The following is a 14,169-nucleotide window of genomic DNA, read 5'->3' on the forward strand; positions in this document are numbered from 1 at the left end:
GAGGATCATCCTTTTCCCCCCTTCTCGTCAGGCCTGATCATTCCTATGATCGCATACACAATGCAATAGGATATATTCTGAGGGTTATAAATTATAAATATTAGTTGCTGGACGCTGAGATATAAGCATCAGTATAAATTATTATTTATTACGATTTTTGATTAAAAATTAAAAATTTAGAACGATTTTTTTTTTTTTTTGTGTTTTTTATTACTCGCAACAAACAATTTTGCATTAGAAAATATTCATGTATATCAGAAACGAGTACCTATGTTATTCGTGCATCGACTACTATCATAGACGTATGAATGACTAGATTCCAGATGTCTGATTTAATTACTATTTAATACGTATTAATATATTATAAATTTGCAAGCCGACTTTTACAGGAATATTCTCCAATACTAATTTATTTCGTTGTATACTAATTGAGTCACTATACCTTAACGGGAAAAAAAATTATATACTAATGAAGTTTCGAGTACAAACGGGACATATATTAATTGAGTCTGGGGTTAGGAAACAAATAGTATACGAACTGAGTCCGAGGATTATTTTGAGTAAAATATAAAATCAATCTCCAGAGTCCTGACACAACGGAAATTATGCCGCACGGTATTAAAATATATGTTATTGTTACACATATGCCTTATTAATGTGGACCTAATTTACATATTCATTGGTGAATACCATCAATAGCTGTGTCTCCTTTCATTCGAAAATCAATGCTATGTTTTATTTAGCCCATTCAAACTACTGATTTATAAACATTTTGTAAAATGTACAATGTGAAACTTATATTAAAATTAAAAGTGTTCATGTAATTAATACAAGAAATGATAAAAAAGAAAAAAAAATTGGAGATCAAATGCAGCTGTTGCAATAAAATACAATAACTAGATTTGAATTTACATAATACTTATCCCATTAATTTTACAAATATAAAAATGTTATTTTATCATTACCTATATTTATTTAATTATACACAAATTATTCATATTATATTATACTCATACATTTTTAAATTAAAAAATATTAAAAAATAAAAATATTTTTAACCATATCTGTAGAATTTTTTGTTACAGACAGTCTTAAGTCTGTAAAAATAGGATGAAAAATGTTTATTTTTTTAAACATTTGACGGGACTCAGTATTAAATCATGGACTCGTTAGTATTATTCCTAAAATTGCATTGGACTCAATTTATGTATTAATTAATAAATATATATATACCTTAAAACAACAGGGGACTCAATTCGTTATAAAAGGTTATATTGGGACTCAGTTCGTATGCAGCCATTCATTTTTATAAATAAAATTATTTTATTAATATTTTTTATAGCTAATTACAAGTACTCTATAGTAAGGTATAGTAGATTATTGAAACTGATCATAAAATATTTTAATATGTGTTATATTTAATACTGAGAACAAATTAAAAAATTGATGGATTTAATAGCAAATTAACAAAGCTATGCACTTATAGTTTATTTTAACATGGATATTTTTTAGTAAAAATGTAAGGTTTAATTTTATTGTTGTTCGAATTCGAAACTATTATTTACGTTTTATGATAATTTTGGACTTAAGATAATTTTCGGACTGTTAAATCCATTTTTTATTATTTTAATATTACATACATTTTCATGTATTAAAAAAATGTTATATTGACAGAAATAATTATCTGTGAACAACTAATGTATGGTTATTTTTTTATGATAGAATATCTAAAGTGGAAGTGGAAATTTTATTTAAATATGTTTATGTTTAAAAATGATTTAATGAAAAGTAAAAATGTAATAGTTTTTGTTAATTTATATTTATAATACTAACATTTTTAGTATTTTAAGTGCATTTTAGGAAATAACTCTTTAAATTAATTTATGTGACTTTGGGATGAATATAATACAATTATAATATATACATAGTATATATAAACATTTTATAGATGTTGAATATTATTTTTCAAATAATTAATTATACTCAAATCCTAACCTAACGTGTACCTCTTGTTGTGTTTTATAAATATGAAAATTAGTATTGAATCTATTATAACATATTGTGTAGTATAAGTATAAGTAGAGTTTATTTTAACGTTACCACTCTATGCAAAAATATTTTTTGTTATAATTTAATAAAACATTTAATGTTAATAGTTCAGTTTGTCGATTGAAGTTTATTTATGGTTGATTTCATAAATTACACTCCTATAGTGTTTTATATTTACTTTCTATGTTATATTATCGATGTCGAATACTTAAAATACAACTATTTTAGATTAAGTATAGTTATAATAATTATAACTATTAACTATTATAGTTAATTAAACTCAAATGACAGTCAAAAACCATAAATAAACAAACTAATTTTTTCCTATAAGGGTGAAATAAGTTATAATTCTAAATAAACTATACATGTCTAGGTATAACAAAAACCCCTAATCAGATCATTCGCGTTTGTGTTTTGTGTCCTTAACCCTGACACTGACAATGGTTAGTTAAAAATACATGTTATCATGAAATTAATTTTGTAGAAAAAATTTAAATTTATTATAAACAATTTCAAGGTGTTTCAATAACTGTTCAAAAAATGTTTTCTCTATTTATTGGTTTATCCAATAACTGTGCTCGTGGTGGCTCTCTAAACTTAGTCGAACGAAATAACATGTCGTATTCACATAACAAACAGTTGTCATAGTAGGTATGTGTGGTGAATTGACTTTTGTTATTTATAGTTGTGTGGAAATTAAAAATTTTTCCAAATGGCTTATTTAACATTTATTATATCGATATAAAAGTCAGAAAACACATCGATAATGGTAATCAATGTCTGTATAATGACTAAGAGTATGCTGCAAATATACATACACAAAATTATGTAAATATAAATAATAAATTACTATAGATATACGAGTATGAGACCAAAGCCAGTCATAAAAAAAATTAATAAAATTACATAAATGTGTACATCACATATAAAAGTAAAGCCTTGAGGTTATTTCGACTATAAATATTATTTTTTTTCATTTCATCATTAAGCTGTTCCGATTCATGAACTCTGTATATATATTTATATATATATATGTTCTTAACTAGTGAAATAAAATGTAAACTAACATATTTTTTTTTTTTAACTTCACTGTCGAGGAAATCCGTCATTATTCAATATTATATTATATAATTGTATATTCCAAAAACTTGTTTGTCACACATATAATTATTGAATTGTGTCAAAACAGACATCTGTACATGATATATATATACACACACTATATATACACAAACATGTATACATTTTAATAATTTCGATAACTTACTATAGACTATATAGTTAATAATAACTATAGACTATATAGCTACTGTTTTTCGAATCGTATGAAATTTTTTTTTTTTTATAGTTTTAAATAAAGTTCGTCGCTTATATATTATGTCATAAGAATTTAATACATCAACAAATTATTTATTTATTACATTCAGTCTTATTTATCTAACGTCGAACATGTGTTTAGGAACTTTTAATTTTTTGTATCTCTATTAACATAATATGGAATATTTTGCTTTGAAAATATTTCAATAGAACGGAAGTGTGTTGAATCATCAGAACTAATTTCGCAATGATATACCTATATATCGTGCTTTTTGCCTTTTTACGCTAAAAGATTATATGATTATAAAAAAAAATATGTGTTATAACTAGCTATAAAATTGTTAAATTTAACTGTATTCGATTATCCAAAAAAAATGAATTTGTTTCAAATTTTTATACTTACACATATATTTAACAAAAATGCATCCAAAATAATAAAAATTATATTCATGTTTAATTAATTTAAAATCTTGAAGTTGTTCATTATCAAAAATAGGGTATTAAGTAATATTATGTTTAGTTTTACAGAATAAATTAATTAAAAATATAACGTGTATATAAAATAGTATAAACTTGTCGGTTTAAATTTAATATCCTAGTTATTGCAATTTCACGTACTTAGTTGTGTTGTATGAGTGAGAATTGAACTCCCTGATATTATAAAACTAAGATTATAAAATATATAGTTTTAAATTCGATGTTCTCTACTAGTTTATATTTATTAACTATTTATTTATACTGCTAGCAGATATGAATCAATGATTGATATGAAGAAATTTTAATTTTTATTTTTAAATGCATTATACGTCATTTACATTTGTATTTAATTTTTTTAAATAATTTCTATAAAATTTAGATAATACATTTCACAATTTTATTGTAATGATATAAATTATTATGCATACAGATTAAATTATATGAATTAGAGTACTTTAACACAGTTCTGGTTTTCTATTTTAACAAGTTTTAACGCAAATTTATTAAGTATACCGATTTTAAAAGTTAGGCATTACAATACAGTTATCTTATATCTTTTTAAGTAAAACAATTATTATGTTCATTGCTCATGCTTTATATTATACAAGTAAATATACGTATTATACACAATCGTTTATTAGTAGTAAGTTTGTTAACGCTTTAATACCTACTTATACAATATTTGCATAGAAATGTTTTAAATTAAATAAATTGCATTTTTTAAAATATTCCTATTTTAGGTACTCACTACTCCTTGTAATTCCATTGGAACCTTGAACCCCGAAGCAAACGAATTCAAATACAAGTCATTGTCTGAAAATCAACCAAAGTTTGACGAAGAATCAAGTAAAAAAAAATTGGAAAACTTTAGAAAAAATAAAGGTAAATATGATTTGATAAATCACAAATATTATTAATATAATATAATTTAATTGATTGAATCGTGAACTTTTAAAAGGGCCCATTTTGAGTTTTTAACAAAATTGACTTTGCTATATTTTTTCATCTACACATATAGACCAATATTTTATGAGCGAGAAGGGCTCGTATCAATTTTCTATTGTTATGAATTAATTAATGCATTATTGTTAGTTGCTAAAATAAAAAAAATAATCAAAAGAAAATAAGTTTCTTTATTTTCTTGGAAAATTTTAATTTTTATATATTTATCCTTTTTAAAATGTACGATTCAATTGTATTGACTTGTAAATTTGTAATACTAAATTTTATATAATTATAACTAACAAGTTATTAGATGTGTTGTCGAACCGTAAAAATGAAAATTATGCATTCAAAAAAAAATATTTGCTCGTGTAGCATTTTTAATATTTTATTTGCGGTTTGAGAAAATGTAAAAGTTCGACAATGATTTATTACTGTGAAACAGTGCCATAATACTTTCGAAGTGAACGGTAATATTAGACAGAAAATACTATCGGCATGTTATCGGGCATATACAATTTTTGATTTAAATAATTCAGTTGTATTGTTTTCGAAAAATCATCTAAAAAGAAAATATTTACCCCCCAGGTACGCCATTGACCAATCATCACCGCTAGTACCAATAGGCAATATTGTCATTTATCAATTTGTATTTTGTATGGGTTAAGTAATAATATGTAACATTATTTTTAGAGCAAATATCTGTCTAATTGCACTGTCTAATAGTGTCTGCTAGAGGTTCTATAAGTTTCTAATATGAAATACATTATGGAAAATTATACAAGAACCCAAAATTGTTACTTCCTTAATAGAAATTTTTAAATTACATGTCTGCTCAATTGATAAAAAATAATATCATCTATTATAATTTATAATATAGGTATGTACTTAAATAAATTTAAAATATAATTTACCGTTGACCAATGAAAATGCTAATGCAAATACACTTCTTATGAGGACGGGCGATAGCCATTCTCCCTCCTCTCATAGGATACCCTGTTAAGGAGAGTAAAATAAGGATGGTTTTTGGATAAACGTACCTTTATCAGGACTTAAAGGACAAAGATGTGCATAGAAGATAGCAAACTTGCAATGCTTCAAATTTATAAAATTAACCTTTCTAATATACCATGTATAATGTATATATTTATGTAAATTAACTAATTAACTGTTTAAAGCTACTGCCCTAAAATTAAACTAGAAACATCATACTGGAAGGAATATATAAGTAATATCTAGTATTGGGGTAGGTAGTGGTGTATTGGAGGGTATACGCGGGTATACGCCATTTATCCGGATCCCTACTTTTGGATTTATGCGTATACCTTTAAAAAAATTCGTCTATTATGGGTATACGCTAACTAATCATTAGTACATAATGGGTATATGTAAGCTTCTAATTTTTCATCATCATAAGACATACATTATACAACAACAACAGTATAGAATTTATTATTATTATTATACACTATAGCCATTATCCAAAAATAGCCTTGTACCCGCATAAACTTCGATTACATTTTCTCTGATTTCGGGTATTTGCGAAGACTGTTAGAAACTGCCGAGCATACTCTACATCAGAATACCGGTGGACACGTGCGATATTGTATTATTGATATAATAATTGTTAAAAATAAATCTCAACAGTCAAAAAGTTCTGTTTATAAATTTATCACAATATTAACCGATCTGTATACAATATTTTGAATGTATTGTGATTATTAATTATTATATTGTTGTCAGTTTGTCACTTAATCAGTATTTATTCGTCGTATGTTTGTGAAAATTATTTTAAATTAATACTAAAATATTATTACACAAAATAAAACATTAGGTTTCATGAAAATAAAATATTAACATCAATATTATGTTTCATACATGATATATACCTACGAGTTAATTAAAGATAAATTTAAAATGTAGACTTCCATAGCAGGTTAAATCCAAGGGAACTAAGGGGCCGCGCGCCCACTTCAAATCTTCTAAAAAATTTTTTTTGACATATGTACCCCCCTTCCTGGGAAAAATGTCTGGCGGGATTATATCCTAAGTCCTCATCATATTATGTAATTTTGAGTTTAGGTAGGTAGAACATTTTTTTTAAGGGGTTTAGCCCCACCTCCCACCTGTAAACGCTTATGAGCTGAGCGTATACCCTAGAAAAAAGTTACGAATACATCACTGGGAGTAGGTCAGATGGATAAGTGAAAACGTGTGCACAGCAAGACTATTTGTAATCTATACGCGACGCCAGTTGTAGAACACTATTGTGCGCATACCTAATAATAAGTTTTATCGCCACGTTGTCCGTGGGTTTAGTTTCTGTGTTTGGTACATCCGCGCGGGGCGACTGCCCCCGCCAGGACACGTCGGTAGTGATTGAGTGATAGCGGCGGTAGCATGTTGTCGTCGTCTCGTTGGCGTGAACGAAAAACTAAATTAGCGGGAAAGGGGAATTAGGGCGGCGCGCACAGATCGCGCTCCAGTCGCTGGGCACATGCGATTTTTTCTTCCACGAGTACCGTGCTCTGTGGCATGTGTTCGTGTTGTCGTCCATTTTGCAAGGCTTTTTTATAATGCTAATACACACACGAATGATATCTCATTTAATACGTTGACCGTTCGGTTGTTGTTTTTTTTTTTTTTAATTTGTCCGGGTGTCGCGTGTCTCATATATTTTTTCGACGGTGCTTTTTCGTCCGTCCCCCGGGGTGAGACCGATTCTCCCGCACATAATATTTAATCGGGGCACGGCGAGTCACCTAGCGGACCGGGCACGTTAACGACGCGAAGCTGTAAGTCAAGAAGAAGCAAGCAGAGTGAAAGAAAAAAAAATACAATAAAACAAAAAAACTCCCCATCGTCCGATCCGTGTGCGTATGTACAGTCGTGATATACAGTCACAGTCGCGTCGTATGTGTGTGTCGATTGCGTATATTGCGCGTGTGTGTGTATGCACCGTCGTCTAGTCATATAAGGCTACCTAGTGGAATTTGGTGTTTGTGCACATGGTTTTCGGTGGATGAATTCAGGTAAACTTGTTGAAAGAAAAAAAACGAATAAAAAAGCCGCCGTGTCGTCGTGTACACCTTGTGCGCTAGATAAATATGTGCGCCGCTCTTATCCACAGCTGAATCGCCACACAGCCAGTCGGCCGCAGATAGAAAACACACGCGTACAAGTACTTCCGTTTTTCGGGATTTTTTTCTTCATTTTTTTTTTTAAATGTTCCTACGCAAGGAGGTGGCAGAAACAGGTAAGCACCATCAAACGAGTCACGCTTAAGTCTGACGATAATTTTGTATATCTGGGGGCTGTCTCGTTTTAAATTTAATATCTCCTCGCAAGTGTTAATGTTGTGGGATGTCTCAATAGTATTAGGTTAGACTGAAAAACGTAAATAATTGATTGAAAATAAATAAAAATTTTTAAAAATAATTAATATAAAATTTATATCATCAATTCGGTCGCCATTGGCATTCAACGGGTCCGTGTGATAGGCGTTCTGCTTGCGTATAGGTTAGTTAACCCGAGAAGTCGTGTACTCGCTGATAACCTACAAAAATATGTGTGCACCACATTAGAAGTTTTTTCAATTGCGAATTTCGCCAGTGAATTTTATTGTGTTAATGTGTGTGTATGTTAATCAGACCGTTTTTGTCATTTATAATTAGACTGCCGTTTTTAGTTGGGCTAGTATTTTTGTTACTCTTATTATCGAATTGTTATTACCAATATCGGTTTCCCTTTATTTTTATTGTCGAAGTGACAACGAAATTTACCATTTGCTTTGAATATTGTATTTATGTTGTGAAGTACTTACCTGCGTTTTTCTTTAGCTAACTAGGAACCATAACACTGACTCTTGTTGGATAATCGTGTCTATGATCGGTCCACGCCCCTAATATTAAACATAATTTCATGTTGTCTCCTTATTATACTTTATGTTTCTGTTATTTCTTTCTATGTTTGGCATTAGTACAACTGTGATGTGTGTTAATTTTTTGTCTTGTGCATTTACTTACTGTTGTGAATTAGATATTCAACTATAGTAGAGCATTTTTTTAGTTCTACTTAAAAAGTTTTTTTTGTCCATAAGATCCATTGGTTTTTAATAATAGGGAATTTTTACCATATTTGACACGTCTTATTAATTAAATATTAAAATATAAAATTGTAGGTGGTACCAAATTTATACTACATTGTCAATAAATATTGATAATGCATTTTTGATTGTCTTAAGTTGTTATCTTGATATTTATTAAAATATTTTAAGTCTAAGTATCTCAGTTCATCTTTACAATTGTAATATACAATTAATTCTGATTATAGTAGATAGAACTTAGAAGTTTCTGCTTCCATTTTATCGATTTCTTGATAATTACAATAATGTTTTCACTTATCTTATTTATATTTAGTACTTTCATGTTTCAAAATTCTTATTTTTAAAGTCTAATTTTTATCTTGTTACTTTTATAGGAATTTTTTAATAAAAAATTGTAGCATTAATAGTTGATATTATCTACTATTTTCAAAAAGGAAGTAAATTTTGTTAGTCAGATATTTTTAGAACTCATTTTTAGTGCTCACTAACATTTCTTTTCTCCAGAGAAATAGTTAATTTACATCTCTATATGTGTTTAATTAGTGGTTTTTTAAAGCTTTTAACCAAATATTTAGGTTACTAAATCTATATTCTACTACAACCTTATTTACTAAACAAGTATAGTAATAGTCTGTATTAATTCAATAATACTTTTACAAATATTAATTCAAATTTTATTATATGATCGATACAGGAAGTACATAATATTTTTAGGAAAAAAAAACCTAATACAAAATATTTTTGATAATAACTAATAGCAAGAAGATTTGAAAATGATTTGTTTTATTGTTCTTAAAAACATACATTGACTGTTCTAAAACGATCTAAATAAATTGGTTTGCAAATAAAAAATCTTTTTACATTCAATTGAAAATCCATTTGTGAATATGTAAAATATTTTATGTTAAATATATGTTGTTAATTTTGTTAACAGGGTATATGTACATGAATGGGGACGTAGGAAAAATTTCAACTGGGGCGCACTATAGTCCCCCAGAACCACTGACTGTTTCTACTGCTACTAACACTTCTTACAGGTACACATAAAAGGTGTTATTGATTTTGATAAGTGCTTAATTTGATATAGGTTGAATTTAATGTATAATATGCACATTATTAGAACCTAATGGTTCATTATAGTGTCAAAATATTGCTAGAAAATTTTAAACTGTTATATACTGTTAACTTAAAAGTAAATTTATTTTACATTTTTATTTATGTAAGTAACATTATAGTTTTATAGTTTATATACATTAAGATTTGTTTTAAATTCTATTTCAATGCACGTAATTAGAACCTAATGTTATTAATCATGTTCATTATGGTGTCGAATCGATGCTACATTATAAAATATTCTTTTTTAAATATTTATATATGTAATTCATATTACATGTATAATTTATAGAAGAAACATCTGTTTTTTCAGTTGTGAGTTACTAAACAGTTTTATAAAATGATGATGTTAAAATGCATAACTATTTTATATTTAACTATAGTATTTAAGTTCGATTGATATTAAACTTATTTTTCTATAGTTAAATACATTTTAAATAAATATAGTTTTATTTTTGTGATTTATCTTTTGATACTATATTATATTAATTATTGAAATTAAAACAAATGAACTATAAATGTATTAATAAATTAAATATAATTTGGATATTAATTTAAATTTTAGTTTATCCTAAAATATAATACTATAATAATGTATATATATTTAACTATGATATGTACTTTCATATATTTTAATTCATCTGCATTTGTTTTTAATTAATTTGCTTTTTACTTTTTCTATTTATTAGTCTTCATAGTTAAATGTAATTTCTATGTTTAACATGCATAATGTATATAACATTTTTATACAAACTATATTTACTATAATTCATCAGTAGAATTTTTAAAGTATTCTAAGTTGGATGCATAATAATATGAGTTTATTATATTATATTACCTAAACAGAAAGTTGATTAAAGTTTATTATTTAAATTGATTGTTTTGACTGCAAATATATTGATTGCTTTGATTAGCATGTAATATACGTTGAGAATTAATTTAAAAATATTCAATATAGAAATGTAGTGGACCATTGACACAGTTAAATTGTTTTATTAAATTTATTTTAGCTCTATAAATGGAAGTTATGAAGTGTCTACATTGGATAGTAAAAATAGTGCAACAATTTTAACTGGACAAAATAGCACAATGGTAAACGCCGAGACTTCTACTGACAATATGCCATCACAATCAGTAGAACAACTCAAACAACTTTTATCAAATCAATTGGAATATTATTTTTCTAGGTAAAATTGTAATTCATTTAAAAAATAAAGATAAATAAATGTCAATTTTCATAACAAAATCTTTATTTTTATTTAATAGAGAAAATTTGGCTAATGATGCATATTTGTTATCACAAATGGATAATGATCAATATGTTCCAATTTGGACGGTTGCCAATTTTAATCAAGTAAAAAAATTAACTAAAGATATCAAGCTGATAACTGAAGTCTTAAGAGGTAAGAATTGTGTTTATCATTATGTTTTATTTTACAATTTATTATACTTTTTTATTAGAGTCGCCTAATGTACAAGTTGATGATGAAGGATTAAAAGTTCGTCCAAATCATAAGCGTTGTATTGTTATCTTACGTGAAATTCCTCAAACTACACCAATTGAAGATATAAAGGTTTGTTTAGTAATTGATACTATTTAAAAATCAGTAAAATTTCATAAATTTATTTTTTCTTCACTGACATTTAAAACTATTAGAAGTTTTTCCACCAACACTATATCTCTCTATTTCTCTTGATCTTGAATAATTTCTTTCCATTCTTGTACTCCCACGGCTTTAAGATCCTCTTCTACTATATCAAGCCATCTCTTCCTTGGTCTGTTTCGAGGTCTCTTCCCTTCTAGTTTCCATTCTATCACTGCCCTGATGGTTTCTTCTTCGCTCCATATATTTATTAACTAATTTATATTTTAATAATTTTAACATTTACAATATTTATTTGTTTAGTAAATTTTTTCAGTTTATCTTTAATTGTAAATTTTTTAAGTAAAAACTTAGAAACTAAATTTTTATTTAAATTTAAATATTTCATCTGTGTATATATATATATATATATATATGGGGAAAAATGTATTTTTTTTATATATATATACATCCTTTACCCTTATATATGTAACCATTTAATTTATTCATTATTATACATTTAAAAATTGTATTTTATAAATTATTAGTGTATTTATTTAAGATTTTTTTTTTTTTTTTATATGATGTTATTTAAAATTTTTACACATTGTATATATGTATTAGTTTTATATTATTTAACTGTTTTTACAGGGATTATTTGCTGGGGAGTCATGTCCTAAAATGATATCATGTGAGTTTGCTCATAATAATTCATGGTATATCACATTTGAAAATGATGAAGACGCACAAAGAGCATTTTTGTATCTTCGTGAAGAGGTCAAAGAATTTCAGGTTAGTAAATATTTCTTTTTAACATGTTGACGGCCACCACTGCCATAGCATTTATGCATTTCATTGTAATCATCATTCTTGTAGCTGAAAAAATATTGCTATTACAAACAAATTTATAAGCACTATTTTGTGACAATTAATTAAATTAATTTACACAACTACTATAAGTAACTTATTCACTACTAAGACATACTAGACTTCTATTCATATGATCACTTGACTAAATATTCTAATAAATATTTTTACTGCTTATTTATGGGTATGTATTGTTGCACGGTTTGTTTTATATTGTATTTTAAATTAATTGTATTATCATAATTGTAAATTATTTTCAGTTAGTACACTTATTTTATAACTAATTTATAAATATATAACATTTAAATCTTATAATAGAATATGGTTGTAAAAAAAAAATCTGAGAATAATATCCTTAATTACTGTTATAATTTAAATTTATAATTTATAATGATTGTATTAAAGATTTATTAATGCTTATTAACTATAATATTGTTGTATAATTCTTTACATTATTTTTGTTTTTATATTATTATTATATATTCAGGTTAGGTTTATGTTTTCAGTTACGTAAACTATGTTAATTATAAATTATTAAATTTTCTTTTAATTCAGTTATATATTAAAGATTATCTAAGATTTTTACAATACCTTTTTCATGATATTTTGATACATTAATTAAATTATAGATTATTTCATCATTTAATCTATTCTATATTTTATAAATTAAATTTCTAAAAGTATTCCCTTGGGTGTTGGTGTACTTGTGGTAACCATATTTCGTAGAATATAAATATAATAACCACTACCATATGGATATTGTTGAAAAACCCTGATGTATATTATGTTATTGTATTCTTTTTTTATATCCTTGGTAATATATTTTTATCTATCTTGATGTTGATTATTGATTTGATTAAATGATTAATCATTTATTTTTTTTATTTTTTTTTATAAATCGTGTTATTTAAACATAAATAAAGTAGTATGTTACAGCAATTTTATTATGTTTTTTTTTTAAAGTTTTGCAAATTATTAGTCTATAGTATAAATTAAATAATCTTTTTTTTTTTTTTTTTTGCTAGATAGAATATTAGTAATTAAGTATTGAAAATTATAAACTTTTTACTTTTCATGATTGATATTCTTTTATTGATAAATAGTGTTATAATTTATCTTATTAATATCTAATAAAAATGTGAACAGTTTTCTGGAGGACAAACTTTAAATATTTTAAATATCTTCTTTAAATTACAATATATACATTAATATTTTATTTTAACTAAAAATGTTATCCAATTTAAAACTATGATCGAGATTATATAAAGATATGTTGAAATCTTCATCAATTATAAAAAAAAAAAAAATCATAATATATCCCTTAGTATCAATATAGAATTACAAAATTAGATTTAATAAATGATAATGAAAATTGTATGCTTATGATGATACTATTCACTTGTTATGATTTTATTTTCAAGTGATTTTTTATTACATGCACTACCAACTGAAGCATATTTATATTAAATAACAATATAACATGGATTATAATTTTTATATTTGAGATAAAAACTAAAAAATATTTGACATTAAGGTAACATCCTACATAATTTAATAATTTTTTTATTTCAACATGATAAATTATCACTTATGATTTTTCTTGATAGTTTATTACATGCACTAACAATTGAAGTAAACGTTTTCATTTAATATTATTTTTTAATGTTCAAGTTATGAAATCAATAGTTAAGAATTTAATGTTTATGATGAAATTTC

At 25.6% G+C, this 14,169-nt stretch overlaps 1 protein-coding gene and 1 non-coding gene across 7 annotated transcripts in view; both read left to right on the forward strand.

The window, feature by feature from the left end:
* Window positions 1–14,169, forward strand: part of LOC112690765 (la-related protein 4) — a 34,837-nt gene that overhangs the window by 9,314 nt on the left and 11,354 nt on the right. For 3 of the 6 annotated variants that reach the window (XM_025564856.1, XM_025564855.1, XM_025564854.1), the window contains exons 2-7: window positions 4,584–4,725; window positions 9,825–9,927; window positions 11,014–11,190; window positions 11,270–11,406; window positions 11,465–11,577; window positions 12,238–12,378. In XM_025564856.1, coding sequence (XP_025420641.1) covers window positions 4,584–4,725; window positions 9,825–9,927; window positions 11,014–11,190; window positions 11,270–11,406; window positions 11,465–11,577; window positions 12,238–12,378 — 813 coding nt within the window. Of the gene's footprint in view, window positions 1–4,583; window positions 4,726–7,319; window positions 8,042–8,324; window positions 8,478–9,824; window positions 9,928–11,013; window positions 11,191–11,269; window positions 11,407–11,464; window positions 11,578–12,237; window positions 12,379–14,169 lie in introns of those variants that run through there. The other 3 variants (XM_025564858.1, XM_025564857.1, XM_025564859.1) reach the window with 3 other exon arrangements.
* Window positions 13,829–13,910, forward strand: LOC112690777. Its single transcript, XR_003149250.1, has one exon. It is a non-coding gene; the product is annotated as a small nucleolar RNA Z195/SNORD33/SNORD32 family (small nucleolar RNA).

This window comes from Sipha flava, unplaced genomic scaffold (genome assembly GCF_003268045.1).
Source record: "Sipha flava isolate LNK unplaced genomic scaffold, YSA_version1 51_pilon_pilon, whole genome shotgun sequence".
Taxonomy (NCBI): Eukaryota; Metazoa; Arthropoda; class Insecta; order Hemiptera; family Aphididae; genus Sipha; species Sipha flava.